At 39.6% G+C, this 17593-nt stretch overlaps 1 protein-coding gene across 1 annotated transcript in view; it reads right to left on the bottom strand.

The window, feature by feature from the left end:
• Positions 1-88: 88 nt before the first annotated feature.
• Positions 89-17593, bottom strand: part of LOC139138023 (sortilin-related receptor-like) — a 32118-nt gene continuing 14613 nt past the window's right edge. Inside the window, exons 6-11 of the mRNA XM_070706243.1 lie at positions 4978-5167; positions 4573-4784; positions 3948-4094; positions 2706-2981; positions 1625-1702; positions 89-969 (exon numbers count right to left, since the gene is read on the bottom strand). Of these exons, the coding sequence (XP_070562344.1) occupies positions 929-969; positions 1625-1702; positions 2706-2981; positions 3948-4094; positions 4573-4784; positions 4978-5167 (944 nt within the window). The 3' untranslated portion in view covers positions 89-928. The remainder of the gene's footprint in view (positions 970-1624; positions 1703-2705; positions 2982-3947; positions 4095-4572; positions 4785-4977; positions 5168-17593) is intronic.

Raw genomic sequence — 17593 nt, 5'->3', positions numbered from 1 at the left:
AATAGTACTAGAAAAGACACGGACACAAAACAATCATGTACGAATCTCGACAAAAAGTGAAAGATGTATAGACTCAATTTCTATAATATGATATTTTGATTGTTTATTAATCGGACACTTCTTCACTTCATTGAAGCGCCTCAATCCACATAGGTTGTTACATAAGCACAAAAAGAAACAATCGGATAGAAGGGGAAATTGCAGCAGAAATTATGTTTGTGTGAGCATCTTTAACCCCTCCCAACATATTTAAATCATGTTCAAAATTATGCTAGACACTTTGAATTAGCTGCATGCTTTAGTGGTTACAGACTTTTAATTGCAATCAACAGCTTTGGCTGGAGACACCCTGACCAAAGTTAAAACCCTTTGAGCGCCCACGTCAATTTTTCTGACCTTATAAAATACACCACAGTCGAATTTTCTCAGATTTTTGCCAAAATTTGATAAAAAACTGTAGCCAATAAATATGATGTCCATTTGGTCTAACATTATAAAAAAAATCAGAAAAATTCATTATAGATTGGTAAAATGTGGCAGTAAAATTTTGATGGGAAAAATTACAGCACTTAAAGGCTTAACAAGGAGAAAAGTTTAGATTTGCGGCATTGTAAATTAGCGAAACGTCAGACTTAGCTAAATTCGCTGAGAAAGATGCTAGCATAAAGACATATTCTGCAGTATGCTAGAGTAGCATTTTCATATGTAAAAAAATCTCGTCACAGCTTCTCAAAACCAATCGGTTTGCTGTCCCTGTCTGAAACCCTTCCTCTGATCTTCACGGTTTCTTTCCAGTCATGTTAATCGTATTTGTGTATCCCTTACAAGGGTGGAGATACGTTGGCTTCGAGGTCACCCTCCACGTTGCCTTTTGGGTCATATTCACAAGCCACGTTGAATGTTCCTTCTAACTGGGCGACGCCACAACCTAGCTTTGACTGCTAGACCATACGACCTGAGTGAAATGTTCTGTGTAGAAAAAAGAGAACATTGGGCGGTAATGGTATAATATACCCACGAAAATTCTTGCTTGAAATCAAGTCTGTAAAGGATAACTGTGTAAAAATGATTAGTATGCGCCTCAAAAGTGAAAGACTTATACTTTGACTCAAAATTTCCTCAAGGAATCTTTCAACCATCTCTTTCACAATCAAGAATAAGATTTGAAGGGTCACAGTGCAACTTTGGTACTGGAGAAACAAATTACCCAAGATTTCGCAAAAAACTAAGACGATGAATTAAAACACGATTGGAACTAATTTGGGATAATTGGATAGTGAAGTAATGTCGATTTAATCTGCAATGTAAGCGCATCTGCTTTTCTTTTAAGTTACATACTTGTTTTTATGAGTTGTAATATTTCAACATTCAGCTATAGGGCACCAAACGCTTTTGATAAATTTGAAATTTATAAAGATCAATTATCCCAAATTAGTTCCAATCGTGTGAATAGTTTTCTAACACCAAGAGATTAAAAATATACCTCGACGAGTGGTAAATCAGAAAAGGATTGTAAAAGTTTGAGAGTCCGAACATCTATCCCCTAACCGCATTCTACCATAATGATATAACAACAGAGGATGCTGAGTGGCATGTAGGTTTTGTTATAAAAGCTGTTACCTACCAGTCTCTTGAGCGGCTACTGGGTTGTCGAAATTGTATACTTGGATTTCATCATACCACATCTTCACGAAACCATAACCTATGGAAATACGATCACAGGTATCTTATGAATATTAAAGATAAACCTTTACATGTTCAGAACCCAAATGCTGTAATTCCTAACAAAATTACATTCCGTGTATCGGGATCTAGCGTATCACAAAAGGAACACTTGAAGGGTTTGCATGTACAGCCTTTCCTAAAACATTGTAGGGAAAACGCCTAGGTGGCTCTTTAGCCGCAGCAACGGCATTATAACCACACGTAAACTGTAAATACTCCGGTATTTCACCATGTGTGTGCTTGTCAGTAAAATTGACTTTCCTTTTCTTTCAAGATTTGCTCACGTAACTTACAATTAAAAACATCACATGTTCAACACAATCTCACTTGCTTGTTCAGCTAATTACATGCATAGGTATATTAACTGTGTTCAGTTAGAAGGAGAAGTCATCATCAAACCCCATTATATTACCACGCCCTGTTCATCGCGTTTTAATTGGTCGAGCTGAACCACGTGACTGCCCACAAATACACAGTAATGGTTTGTTTTCATACCCGTGAATATGAATAATATCGTAAACATAGTAACTTTACGGGTAAAACGAAAATTGTGATTTGTACAAGATCATAATCAACCACAAAATAAAATGGAGCATTTGTGGGCCAAGTTTAGACGCTTTTTTCCAAAAATCTCCGGATATGCAAATTTTTTGCAGCGCGCGCACTACTCACTGACAGGTTCTGGAGCCCCGTTGTCGTTCGCACGGGAAGTTTGACAGTTTTTAGGGGTTTGTTGATAATATAATGGAAATAACAGACTCCGCGCTGACCATTAACGTTTATTTATGGGCGCGGGCGAGAGGAAAGCCAAACATAAAATTAATGGGCTCGGCAAGCCCAGCCTCGCCCATTAATTTTTGGCTTTCCTCTCGCCCTTGCCCATAAATAAACGTTAATGGTCAACGCGTCGCCCGTTATTTCTATAATAATACGTCAGCATGGCATTAGAACAGTGCATTATCTCGACCAAACGTACAAACCTGAAGCGCTCTCAACCGATGGCAACCTTATCCTAGCGAGGTTTTCGCCATAAGGATAAATATGGCTGTGTCGGAACTTTCCCTCACTGGAGTTCTCATCGGCAACCTGTTGACCCGCAATCGCCAACTGCTGGTCCTGGTCGCTCAGTGGGGAGGCGCCATGGAGACAACGAAAATAGTTGTGAGCTTCGAGCAACTGGCCTTTAATCTCGGCAAGATCGTTGCTTCCACGCTGATTCGGCTTAGTGCATCCATTGCCGTCGGTCTCCCCAAAACCTGGAAAATTTACACTTATAAGTTAATTCTGACCGCATCTTCTCATTGCCCGGTACCTAAAATGTCCACAGATGTCGATAAGGCCGAGCTCAAAAATAATCCTGGTAAGCTAGAAACTTTGACATTCTTTTTATTACACATTAAAAATTTATAACCCCTTTCCCCACTCCTTGTAAATGCCCACACAACCAGCATTGCTCTGAGTGTATTTGTATCGAAAATGATATTCTGTGTTTGGGAGATTTGTAAGGTATTGTACAGTGTACACCCTTTGTGTTTTCAATTTATTCGTTCTTTTCCAAACCTGATCTTGCTTGTAAATGTCAGCCTCTTTGCACATTAATCTTTTCCTGATGAAAACCTATATGTCCAAAATCTGATTCTGCACTTCTAGCCAGCCAGTGACTGCAGTTTTTAAACTCCCTTTATCTTTTGTCGACGGCTTTAACGGATTTATTTAACCTTCTGCTATATATGGCAAGTGGCTTTCCAACGTCTTGCTTCATCGATGTATGAAGTTTGGTATTTTGCAGATAAAAGTTACCTGTGGCGTGTATTTACTTTATTTACTTGCATCGTTCAGTGTGATAAAAATCACAATTAACGTTTTTGGTAACGTCGGCGTTTTTGAGATCAAGTTTTTGGGTAATACAGCATTTTGTAACATCAATACTATAGTCCTCTCCTGACAAGCCCACATTTCTGAAATTTTAAGCCCCTTTCCTTCTTGTTACCTCCCGATCATATTCTTATTAATTCGTACGAGGTGATTCAGCCAATTATTTCCGCTTCTTGATCTATCAACTTTGAAACTAAACAATTGCTTCGCAATTTAGGCTCCAAAATCATTCCAAAGTGTCAGAGAGGACAAAAAAGACAAGAAAGAGCATAAAAATGGACAGCCCCGTCTCCAATGGAAAACTCCGAAATCTATGAAATGGCTTCCATTGCTTGCTTCATACTTACCACAGTCAACTTCATCGCTGCCGTCACTGCAATGAATAAAGCCATCACAGAGTTGCCCTTCTTTGACGCAGAGAGACCCATCAGCGCATTTGTAGGGACTCTGTGGATACCAGGTGGCGCAACCGTCTTCGTCATACTCCGCTTTGTCTGCAGAAAGCAATACCAATTCAATTGAATCTTAGATAAAATGAATATGGATGGCGTGTGCATGTGTACACTGATCGTATTACAGTGTCGAAGGCGGGCCCGGGAACAATCATAACTTGGAAGATATCTTGACGTGTAGGGATTAAAATGGTAACTTTTGATAATATTTTCATAACTTTTGTTCTCACAAAATTATATTGGACAAAAAATCACACAAGTTTAAACTGAAGGGTCGAACAAAAGCATATTAGGGGAATAGCAAGAAATTGTAACTTGTAGTCAAAAACGGGTGAATAATATATAAAACTTATAGTATTTGAAAATTAGCTCAGTGGTAAGTGGTTTCACTGCAATTTCATGAGAATCCGAATATTTACGACTACCAGAATCACTTGACGATTATGTCACATGATTGGCTAAGTGTTATCGATAGTTTGAAGACGGTATTAGTCGGACTTTCTGTTATGCCAAAACTTACTAGAACTAGTGTCCGCGTCGCCATTGTCGTCGCCATTATCATCTTCCTCGACGACAAGTACAGTTGGGCAACCTATTTCGTCACTTCCGTCGTCACACAGTTCGCTTCCGTCACATATGGCGCCCTCACGAATGCACAAAGAGCCGTCTCTGCATCTGTAAGGGTGGTCCGAAACCAAGCGGCACAGCCGATTGAATCGTAAACGACAGCGCCTGGAAGCCAAAGAGAGATCACTGAAACACTAGACTGTTACGCTAAATTACGATAAAATGAATTAATTGGTTGAAACTTGAGCCGAAAAAGGGATAAACATAAGGCGGAAAGCCATTCCACTTCAAAGACCCAGGAGAGACTCCGTATATTGTAAATTAACGCTTTTTTGTACACAAAAAGGGTTTAATCGACTGACCATCATCAGCTTCTCCGTCATCTCCTTCGTCGCGAGGACAGTCCTCTTCATCGCTGCCATCATTGCAGAGAGCATTGCCATCGCATATTTTACTAGCGGCGACACACGTCTTGCCGTCAGCACAGCGGTAGGTGAAGTCAGGGTACCAAGATGCGCATCCCGAGGCATCGTGGAACGCGCCGTTACCTGGACATGGAAATGATCATAGTAATCTCGTTATCGTATCATTTAGTGGTATCCCGGAGTGAGGTCATACATGTATACCTTCACCAAATATAAGAGAGAGAGAGAGAGAGAGAGAGAGAGAAGAGAGAGAGAGAGAGAGAGAGAGAGAGAGAGAGAGAGAGAGAGAGAGAGAGAGAGAGAGAGAGGGGGGGTGTCCGGAGGGAGGAAGGATGGAGAATTGAGATGGGGAAGCGAGAAAGAGAGGAAGGAAGGGAGAGGGGGAGAGGGGAGGGAGAAACAAACAGGTGCAGCCAACGAACAATGCACTTTTAAAAAGGTCCTTACGATGATAAGATATATTGTGCATGACAAATAATGTGAACTGACTAATTTTAAGTCAAGAGGGTAATTAATTAGCTGTTCATAATTTGCCCTCCCACAGAAAATTTTTCGACTTACCCTCCCACATTCAAACTTCATTTTTACCCACTCCCCACTTATTTTTGCCTGTTTCCCCTCCCCACTGTGAATTTTTGAAGCTCCCTCGCCCCGTAGCGAAAAAAAAAACTTGCCAATTTCCCTGCCCTGGAAATTATTCCCCTCAAAAAGTTTTTCGCCAAGCCCTGTCCCAAGGAAAATCAACCGATATCCGCCCTGCCCTACAAAAAAAACCTAAAATTTGCTCCCCTACCACATAAAAACATGTCCCCTGCCCTAGCAAATTAAATTTCCCCTGCCCTCAAAATTGCTCCTGGAATAGCTTTTTCGATGAATAGCTCCGTTGGCTGCACCTGAAACAAAGAGACGGACAGAAAAACAGAAACAGACGAAAAGATAGGCATAGAAGGACAGAGAGAAAGCCGACAAGAGGAAACAGAGCGGTCATATAATATACAAGTTTAGAGTCGCTTAGACCTCAAACATTCTATTTCATACACAGTGCATATTAAATATTCTTTATAATGCCTCTTATTTGCTTTCCGGGATGCCAATGGATAAGTTGAGCAATGATCTCTAGTGTGCCAGGTTGCCGGGGCCAGGTTAGGGTGACTGTTCGAGATATTCGGTATGAGTATGGCTGTCTGAGCTGTTCACAAACCTAATAACCGCAGCATACGTTTGAAGGTGTGTATATACAAATCCTTCCTGGACAGTCTTGCTGGTCTGGTTTCATCCTGAAAGAGTGAAGAAACAACTGTCAATTCTAGGTCGCAAGCACTTCCTTCCGATCAAAGTAATGCATGGATATTATTTGAAGATCGGCCAGCGATAAGTTCACTTGTGACTTTCCGTGATGGCGACGATGTCTTCCCAATATGATGAGTTCACTTTTCTCAGATCTTTAGTTAGAGCTCTACACCTTACAGTCTCAGTTCGAGACTCTAGCACGGTGTTGTGCCCCTGAGCAAGGCACTTTACTCCTCAGTGCTCTATTTGAGGTTAGTGGCTTATGCATACCTCATCCTGTAATTGAGCTAACACCTGTTAGATGATGGGCTGATTAAAAAAAATTAAAAGATTAAAAATACAAAGACCATAAAGAAGGAAAACAATAACATACTAGAAATGAATTTTCAATGTGCTGTATTGCTATATTTGGACCGACATATTTTCTCTACCAGCACTCTCACATATTTCTGCTTCGTTTACAGTGAGAGACGGTTTAAACTAAGCTTCTATGTTTATTGAATGCCTTGATGTCAGTGCAAATCAGTGCATTGTTTTGAATAGGAACATCCGGGGAGTTAGCGGGCCGGTGAACGATGTACTGACCGGTTTCCATGGTTACCCGGTCCAGTGAAGCCCTTCAACGTTTTCGACGTCAAAGTAGACGCTTAACGCTAGATGTAAAATATTCATGCGCGCACTGTTATTTTGACTTTCGTTTAAATCTGTTTGATACTGGTCGATAATGGTAAAATTGTTTGAAAATGCCCTGCATGTAATTAAATATCGTATATCATTAACTGTGAAGAGGCATGTAATAAAAATATTATTGCCTGAATACATGGGTTTGTGTGCCCTCGCAGCAGGAGACAATTTGCCCTCCTGGCGTCGGACAAATTGTTACCCGCTCTCGGGCACGTAAACCCATGTATTCAGGCAATAATATATAATATTTTCCTTGTACTTGACTAGATTTTTTTCTTGCAAATCAAACTCGACATTTTTAAAACCCGAACTGAGTCTGCGCGTCTTAGACTTGATCAGCCATTATAGTGTACATACTCTTGACCTCTCCGTGTCGTTTCGGTATAATTTTCCTGGTCGCCTCATGTCTTTCAACTTGGTAAAAAACGTGTGACATTATATTTTGACCCTTTGTTAATTGCATGTTTCGTTGACTGGACCGGTAGGTTTTTTCAAGTTTTTAAAGTAAATTATATTTCACCTTTTTATGACTATCTAAATCATGAACTCGACCGGCTATAGTTTACACATTGTACTTACTTGCACCATGCACCCGTGTAATTTTCCCGGTCTTTTCACATTTTTCACTTTGGTTCACGCCTCGTAAAATGTTTCGTTATTGTTCCTTCGTAGTATCGTTCCTGTACTGGACAAGTTTGATTTTGGAATGAGCTGAACTTCACCCCCATAGAGCTGATCAAAATTTCACTATGCGTCGAAATCTCGATCGGCTGTCATTTTAACGAGATGTCTGTCCGTTTATAGACACTTGTTTGCAGTCCTATGTACTTTAGCTTCATTTACATAGAAGTTTATGACATGACATGACATGACATTATGTGCAGCCAACGAAGCTACTCATCGAAAAAGCTATTCCGGGATCAATATTTTTGAGGGCAGGGGAAATTTTAATTTTGCTTGGGCAGGGGACATATTTTTATAGCTGGCAGGGAGCAGGTTTTGGTTTTTGTCGGGCAGGGCAGATATCGGTTGATTGGCCTGGGGACCAGAATTTGGGGAAAAAACGAGGAGAGGGGAAGTTACCTGTAAAACGGGGACAGGGGAATATCGACAGGTTTTTTATCACAAGGCAGGTTCTGTCTGCAGGGCAATGATAAAATTTTAAGTGGAAATTTCTCCAGGGCAGGGCAAATCGAAAAGTTTTTTTTTCGCAACATGGCAGGGGAGCTTCAACAATTCACAATGGGGAAGGGAAATGTACAGGCAAAAATACGTGGGGAGTAGATAAAAAACGCAGTTTGAGTGCTTGCGGGTAAGTCGAAACATTTTCAGTTGAACAGCAAATTATAAACAGCTAATTAATTACCCTCTGGACTTATAATTAGTCAGTTCAGATTACTTGCCCTGTATAATATACCTTATCATAATACCCCTTTAAAAGTGCATTGTTCGTTGGCTGACCTGACGACATGACATGACATGACATGACATTCATGTCATGACACGACATGACATGACGTGACATTCCTAGTTTTGGTTTCTTTGTTGTGTACATTTTTGGTTTGACAAGCACATTTTTGGAGTCAAACTTTACCTTTTTAAACTCCAAAGATTTTTTTTAGTTTGAACTAGATCGGCCAGCATTGGTGTTGCAGCCGTGGCGTGTAGGTTTTTTCAACTTCACGGTTACATGTAACAACGCGTGAAACTTTATATAAACACTCTCCTAACCCAAATCGGGGTTCATTTTACGATAAGTATATGACCTAGGTGAAATAAAATACACATTAATTATTTTCCAAAGCTTCCATTTCGACTTCCAAGACTATCGAGATTGCAAGCAATATAGCTGTTTATTTTTTTTTTTTTTTTTTTTTTTTTTTTTTTACGCTGAGGCAGAGTCGATCCGCGCGCATGCGTAGTTTACAAGGCTGTTTGTTTTGCACATCAGTGCTCTCTATAACATCACTCCCTCTAATCTCGGCGCGTCCAGGGTGTGAGACTTTAATTGAATTTTCAGATTATAATCAATATTACATCAGAGAAAAGACTGTGGTTGCCAGTCCTCTTTTCTATGATGGAATCGATCAAAGTTCCGTAGACATACTTCCCGGTAACGCAATCTGAGCCAACCCCCGCCCCCCAAAAAACACAATAGAATATGCAGAAATTGGACGCAAGAGTTTGTCGGAAGTAATGTGTCTACGGAAGTGATATCCCCTGGTCTCCCCTCCCCCCGTCTCCCGCTAACATCTCGACCAGTACTATCTGTACTTGAGGAGACAAAAATAGGACGTAAACTCTATCTTCGATGACAAAGAAGATGCATTTGACATGGTGGCCCTATCTGCTTTTGAAAGTTCCCGTTGGCCATCATCAATTTAATTGACTAAATAACAAAGACAAAAACCACCAAGAACACATAAACTGAAAGAATTGACGTGTGAACACTTAGAGGTCGCTGATCATAAAGATGATACGCTAGAAACGTAATTCATTAATATAGTGTCACCCCTCCCCTTAAAAACGAAACCCCTTAATGTGAAATTGGTTTCAGGAAAACGATGTTGTTTGTTATATATTGAAAATGGAAACTTGTATTCAACACGGATATTCTGCAATATATATATATATATATATATATATATATATATATATATATATATATATATATATATATATATATATATACACGTACGAAATACACCTTAAGACTTTTTCAACTTCAAAAGTCTATTTTCTGCTATCAGAGTTTAAAATGTGTTTGTTTGTTTTTTAGGTTGTCGTAATTTGTGTCCAATTTTTTCTCGATCAACGCGAAGCTAATACTGCGTCGGAGCCGTAAAAACATACACATTTAGTTGAATCCATACGGTTACACCTGCACGGACGAATACGTGTCCTGTGTCTGTCATGTCATTCTTTCCCTTCTGTCGAGTTTCTCTCTACCGTTCTGCTTTTCTTTCGGGCTGAATCAAGTTATGCCTGTCTACATCAGTCTTCGACATCATTGGCAGCTATATGTTGGTACTCTAACGTCCTAAAAATGTTGTTTTACAACGAAATAAATGTGACTTTCTTCATAGTACTACGTAACAAGTGCGAACCGCGGAAAGATTGTCCAGAAAGTGTCGATCTAACAAGATTTTTCATGGTACGAATGCATGTATTACTAGGCGTTTCATAATTGGGCAACCAACACCGTGACGTCATTACTCGGGGTCGTGGCTTTAAAGTGATTCCATCGTATTTGTTTTGGTTTCATGGTCTAATTTTTTTAAAGGCAGAATTATAATTGCGATTTTGACGGACACAAAACGTGTTGGGGTTTACCTTCCCCCTGAACTGAGGAATTACTTTTCTAATGAGTCGGCTTTTATGATTGAAGGCCTACAACTGGAAGTTTAACACAATTGTCGTACTCGATGGAGAAGCGAGATGTTGTTGTCACGGACGCCAAGGGGTTATTTGTATTTAAGGCTCATTTTAAATCTCTTTGAGTGGGGAAAAGCTTCACCATCTTAGTTTTTGAAAATCAAAAACTAAGACCGTGAAATTTTTGAAGTTTTTTTGAAAATCGAAAATTTGATTTTTCTCTGTAGGCACTGTGGTCCTTTCGATTCAACAATTTTAGAGCCCCTATTGAGAATTGTTGAAACTACCTTAACAAAATGGGCGCCTTTTCCGACGTTGTTTTAATCACAGTGAGAGAGGGACCGTGTTCCAATCTCATTAAATCGTTTGCCGTCATATTACGTCACATGTTGCATAATTTGGGATATTTTGCAATCAGTTGTGTTAAGCGTCAACCGGCATCCCCGTGCACCTGTCCTTTGGCATCTTCAAAATCAACTTTGTGGTAGGCTTACATCCCATGGCAGAGATGATGGTCATCGGGCCTTTAGATATTTTATATCACCACCAATAGAATAAGAAAACGTGTATTTATAGAGCGTAGCTTTACTGTTGATCGGTAGGTCTTATCTCCGATCAATATCAGTTTAATCGCCTAACCCTGGGCAAAATGACCGATAGGCAAGTCAAATTTAACCTTTGTATTGCGTAATATCACAAACTGGCGAGGGTGAAGGCGATAACGCTGCGAGATTGCGACAACAGAAAAACAACACGGCCATAATAGACAAATCGTAGCATGCAATGTTTTAGCTCACTTACTGTTCTGAGAATGCGTCTTGATGTAGGAATGAGAATGAAAATGCCATTTTTATTTTCATGCAAGATAATCTGAATAAGAATTTAGAATTACAGAGGCCATCTCAAGTTCAAGTTGTTGCTGTCAGCAAGACCATAGAAGCCTCTAAATAAAATTATCTTTTTCATCATGCCGCTCTGAAAAAAATCGTGTTTTGAGCTTGTCTGATAGCTTGGAAATTGGGTCTGCCCCTATAACTCACTCATATCAATTAAAACGATGATTATAATTTGCATATTTCTATATAATGAGATTTCCCCGGGGTGGGGCAAATCATAATCTCTGAGATCAATTCTCTATTATCTTTAAGATCTGCTTTGAAGATGTCTAGAATTGACCTATTCAAGTCGATCATTGGAAAAATAATCTGGTATGGTGGCATTCAAACATGCTATTCACGGACCTCGTGATGTCTACAACAACCTGGTAAACTTAGAAGTTACTGGAATTGCGCAATAGCCTTAAGTGTTTACTTTGAAAAACTAAAAGTTAGAATTTTTTGTTTAGTGGTTTAGACATCAGTCATAGTCGCGCTGAGCACATCAACACTTTGCAAGTACAGTAAAGGAGGACAGCGGCGTAGGTGGGCTAATAGCGCTGATCGCGATTTCAGGTTGGTTATTAAATGTGGCTGTATGCATAGACCCTTCAAAACACTATGCTGCACGGTATTCAGCTGCACGCGGGCGACATTGGACATAGACTGAAATATCGTCACTCACTATGCTCCTCTCCGGAGCGTACAGAGCGCCCTCGAACGACGGATCTTTCAGTCTACATTGGACACTCCTACTTAACAAATTTTGTTGTTGCATGCGCGGCTGTTGTTGCAGCTTGTAGTCTAAGCCATAAATGGTGTGATTTTTTGTATGCATTGTAATACTAGCGGTTTTATTTCGTCACCATCGCTGAAAATGCTGACAAATTATTTAATTTTGCATGTTAATGAGAAAATGACGTCATTTGCGATCAGCGCTTTTGTTACATAGGACATGGATGTCTATTTTTACATCCATGCATAGGAGAATAGTCACTTCATGTCTTGCCAGAAGCTACCGTCGCAATTTTCTTTGCTTGCATACACGCTAGTGTACTTTTGATTAAAAAAATGCGTTGCCGACGAAATTGCAAAATTTGTGATCTTTTCAGACATGCAAAACCGAAAGCATGGAGACTAAAGCTAAAATATCTATGTTGCTGCAAAATTCTGTAAAATCTCCATTGGATTCGCACCGGCAGCGTGCGGCATCAAGTCACCGAGCGAAGATATCACAATCAAATCCGTTCGGCTAATTAACACCCCCCCCCCCCCCCACACACACACATAAAATGTTCCATAACCCAGCTAAGTTTTAAATACAATTTTTTTACCTCGACCCCTCCAAACGCTGTAGAGTTAATGAAGCACTCACTGGCACACGCAAATCTAACCCGAATGAATCCTCCCTGAACTGTTTTAAGATTGTTTCCTCTATCAAAGTCAAGATCAAAGTCGGTTCACAATGATGTTTCCCACAACATCACCATCACACTTCGCACAATCGTCCGTTATATCAATTCAACAAATTATGAGTATTATATGACGAATATGCTGTGAGCTCCATAGTCTTTATGTCGGAATTTTCGTCCGGTTGCGTGACTCGCGTTGCCATGACCTAAGTTGCAAATTTGAAGATGAAATGTTAGACTCTCGCCAAATGCTCTCTTCATGAAAAGTACCATCTTAACTCTTCAAAGGATAAGTATTCTTCTCATACTAATATTGCATATTTGACACACCACTTATTGCTACGATGTTATCGTGAGTTCGTAAATATTGCGAATTTTCAATTGTTAAGCGCAGACCAGGATCATCTGTGCCCAAACCAGTGTATATGTCTTTTACGTCTACCTTCTGGGTCATGGCCAAGTCCTTGCAAGACTCCACTCCTAATAAAAAGGACAACAACATCTTACCTGACTTCCAAGCGCACTGTGAAGGCAACAAACTGCTGTTGCAATAGCCAGGAACACCGCAAGATGTCTCATTTTCGTTTTAAGTTTGTCAAGGGTACGCTAGCAAAGTGAAGGCTGCTAACCGTATGCACAAACTTTTTATCTAACAGATTAAGTAATCTTCATCTTTACATACTGGTATTTTCTTCGAGGTCAAAGCTAATTGGTTGAGGCCATTTACATTGGCAAATTTTAATCCGTCACACAAAACAATGTGGATGGTAGTACAACTCGCCCGACAAATGAGAAGACGGCTTTTCGAGTTGGTCGCAAGGGTCGTATTCGCCAATGATGACGTAATAAAAACAAACTAACGGCGGTGTGATGACGAGGGACGAACGGGATCCATAACATAGAATCACTCAACGATTCATATTTCTCTTGCGGATTTTCATTTCACAATTCACACGTCACATAACTCTCTCTCTCTCTCTCTCTCTCTCTCTCTCTCTCTCTCTCTCTCTCTCTGGCGTAGTTTAAGTCTGTGATTTGTGAATGTTTGAGTGGGGTGAACGTGATGATTTGTGTTTTGTTTTCTTATGAAACGCGTGAGTTGGGTGTACCCATACAGGAGAGTTTCATCCGGGAATCTGTCCGGAGGAAACTAACTACTGCGCAGACTCAAAGGTTACGCGTTCGACCGCTGTGAAAACCTGACCTGTGTAGCCGAATTTCAAATACGTTTGTATGGAGTAGGAAAGACGCGACAGCAACTATTGCAAATGATTCTACTTTTTGAAAATTCACCTACTTAAACCTCTACACCTCTCTCTCTCTCTCTCTCTCTCTCTCTCTCTTTCTCTCTCTCTCTCTCTCTCCCCTGCAGAGTACACTGAAAACTATCAGCAGCGGCATCACCACTGTCCTCTCCCCTAAAACCTCCATCTTCTGTCCAGTACACGATTATTATACTATTCGTACGCTCTTTCGATATTTGGATATGCGGAAATGTTCATGTTCTAAAGTTTGTTGCAATCAGAGAAGGCAAACATCATATTTTAAAGTCATGACTTTAAAGACCGGGTCACATGATAAAGCCAATCGAATCGCTTGACGACTTGAAAATTCTACAACAGCCCGGGGAAATAAGGGGAAAACCACTCCACACATATCTTGGTCGTTTGCGTTGGTCAGTGTGTATTTTCTGAGTGCATCATTATGATTCGCTGCTTTGTGTACTGAACTGATTAACCAATTATCTACCTCCATGCAGACAAAAATTTCGCGGCACTTCGTTCCCTCCCCAGGGTCCGGACCGTGGGTTAACTGTTTCTGTTCTCCTCTCGACTGTTCGCTTATTTCCTTCTTTTTCATATCAGTTTACATTTTTACTCATCTACAGCTCAAAATCAGGTTTGATTTTTATGCAAATGAGTTTTCGCGAAGCAACAGGTAACGGAAGCCTGGTAGCGAAAAATTTTGACTCTTCATTTATCATTCTTAATGCCGTGGAGGTAATTAACTCCATATTAATACTCGTATACACAAAGCAGTAGCATACAAGAGAATGCCAATTATACGTAGGCAGTGTAATAGCGAGTACTATTTTCTGTCGCTCGCTCGAAGACGACGCTACTAATTGCTTGAAGCCGACAGCGTCAATGTTGGATCTGATGGCTGGTCAGCTGGAAAAAAGTTCGATGGTCAACAGTGCTCGAGGTCGCTGTTGCTAGTGACAAACTGTTGACCCGTACACATCAGTGGAGAGTCGCCACGGAGAAGATGGCATGAAATTAGCAGCTTCAAGCAACTGGTCCTAAAATTTCGGCAAGACCATTGATTTTGTATGTGCATCCACTGGCATTGGTACCTCCAAAGCCTGGAAAATTTGCACCTGTCAGTCGTTTTTGACCACTATAGAAACCCAATCCCCTGTTCCCAAAATGCCCTCTGATCTCTATAAGGCTGCGTTCAAAGGCAACCATGGTAAGTCAATAATAATAACATCGATATAATAACAATAATAAGTTGTCCATACAAGTATGGATAGACAAAAGTTATCTTTCACATGCGGCTCCCACTAAAACGAACAGCACTAAAATGGGATAAGATTACAATAATGTACACAATACACAAAAAACACACACAATACACGAAACAGCGCATAGAGTACAAAGTTCACCGACAGGTGGCAGTCGTTATTTCCTAAAAACATTCTCTGCAATATATTCATAATTAGCTGTAGCTGATGGGATAAAATATATCTTTAAAACAAGTAAAAGACGGTCTGAAGGATAGCTAATACTGGAAAACAGCATTTAGTGGATGTGACGTGTCATCCTTAATCGATAAGCCTTTTCTGCGACTGGCCTGGTTAATAATCCCCTAAGATTTTTACAGATTAGTTCCTACAAGTTAACTCGCTGCAATTAGAATTTTCATCAATCTCATTTTATATCTGACAAAAAGATATCCGAACAAGGAAACAGTATCATATTGAAAAAGACCCTCAATGCAGTGTAGATGTATAGAACCACGAATGCATGCGTATACCGACATTTATGCTTTATTTGCTGAGTATAAAGAACCTTTAGATCATATTCTCCTTACAGTTATGTTTCTCATCGGTTTTAGAGACAAGATAGGTAAATAACGGAAGTTGTTCTACTTGTTGGTTGTCAATGATGAAATGTTGGATTTTTTTCTTATGTTTCTAATTCTCTGCCATGATTGTAAAATACTATTGTTTTCAGTTTCGTGAACATTAAGATTAAGATTTTCCGATATTTAAAATTCAAAATGGCCGCCATCACTGTGTTAACTCTATGGACAAAAAGCAAATTTCGATATTCAAAAATAATAAGACGGTGAAACTTTTTCTTACACCAAGAGCTTTAAAATGATCCCCACAAGTGATATGTCAGAAAAGAATTGGAAAAGTTTGAGATTCCGAATATCTGCCGAGGCGCATTCTACCTTAAACACAACACCAAGCTACACGCTGTGCCGGGTTGATCGCTCAGAAACTATCCGACCAAAGAACAAGAAAATGATTTAGGTGTAATTCTAGCAATCTTCTGGTAAGAATATGCAGTTGTATCAAGGGTATGATAGAAATAGGGGTGGTGAATGGAAACCATAGACTTGGTTCAAGTCGGTGAATGTTTAAAAAATGAAATTTGCTACAGTTTCTCTTGTGTCTCCTATTTCATACAAACCTGTTTGAAATTTGGTCAGTAGCGACATAAGGTAGGATGCGCCTCTGGAACCCTTACTGATAATATATCCGATTATCCAATATTGTGGCCCCAGATGTTTTCTACATCTCTATTATTCCCTGGCATCGCTAAAACTATGAAATGGAAGCAATAATGTCCTCCCTCCTCGCCCATTATTGACTCAAACAATCTCTGCACTCAATAATGTACCTTTATACTAAAAGTTTTTTCCTGATAAACAAAATATTACAACTCCTAAATACGTTTGTGTGGCTGGCAAAATTATTCAATCATTGTCACAAGTTTTGTGATTTTTTAAAGATATTGAATAGACAATCATTCACACCAAGCTTACATAGGCAAGAGAACAATCAAGTGAATTGAAGTGCTCCACGAAAGGCTCCACAAAAACAAGAATAAGCAAGGATGTTCTATAAAATTCACCATACATGCTATAATGCCTGTATTCAGATTTAAAAGTTCTGAGGCCTGCTAAGATAACTTATCCAACTCGGCTTAAGATACGGAGTACAGATGTCGTAACAATACGACAGTATGCAAATTCTTTTAAGAGAGCACGATTTTCTGAGCTCTCATAAGCAATGTCCTATCTGTATAGATGTTTAAAATTACAAAAGTTATGATGCACTATTTTACTGGATATTAACGACGAAGAGATGAGATCAATGATCGATAGCATGATTTTATAAAACGTGGAGTCACGTGTGATGTATGTAGCGCATTGTGCCAAATATCGTTTAAACCCATCCGAGGCGAAATTATTGCTTGATTGTTCTACCTGCGAATATAATAGGTAGAATGTCAGCAAACCTTAACACCCTTTTGTCTCTGCGTCACTTTTTATTAAATTGATCACAAGCTCTCACGATCAGCATCGATCTCATTGCAATCATCCCTGGACCTTTTTAGCAGTCTGTAAAAGAAACAAAACAGAAAATGCGAGTTGGCGGCGGCTGAATGGATCTTCGTTATTTTTCGATTCTCTTTACTTTTTTCACATATCAAAGGAATACGTTATATAGATGTCACTTACAAGCCAATATAATATCATGTCCTTCGCCAAATGAACAAATTAATCAGACATTTTCTTATGCTAATGATCTATTGTGAGTCCATACTATCCGAAGAGATGCTGAAATAAATTTATTGTTATTATCCTGTAAGTTCTTTATGACGTCATTGTTATAT

Source organism: Ptychodera flava, chromosome 8, assembly GCF_041260155.1.
Source record: "Ptychodera flava strain L36383 chromosome 8, AS_Pfla_20210202, whole genome shotgun sequence".
In the NCBI taxonomy this organism is placed as follows: Eukaryota; Metazoa; Hemichordata; class Enteropneusta; family Ptychoderidae; genus Ptychodera; species Ptychodera flava.
The sequence above is the reverse complement of the archived record's forward strand: the minus strand, read 5'-3'. Positions and strand labels throughout refer to the sequence as shown.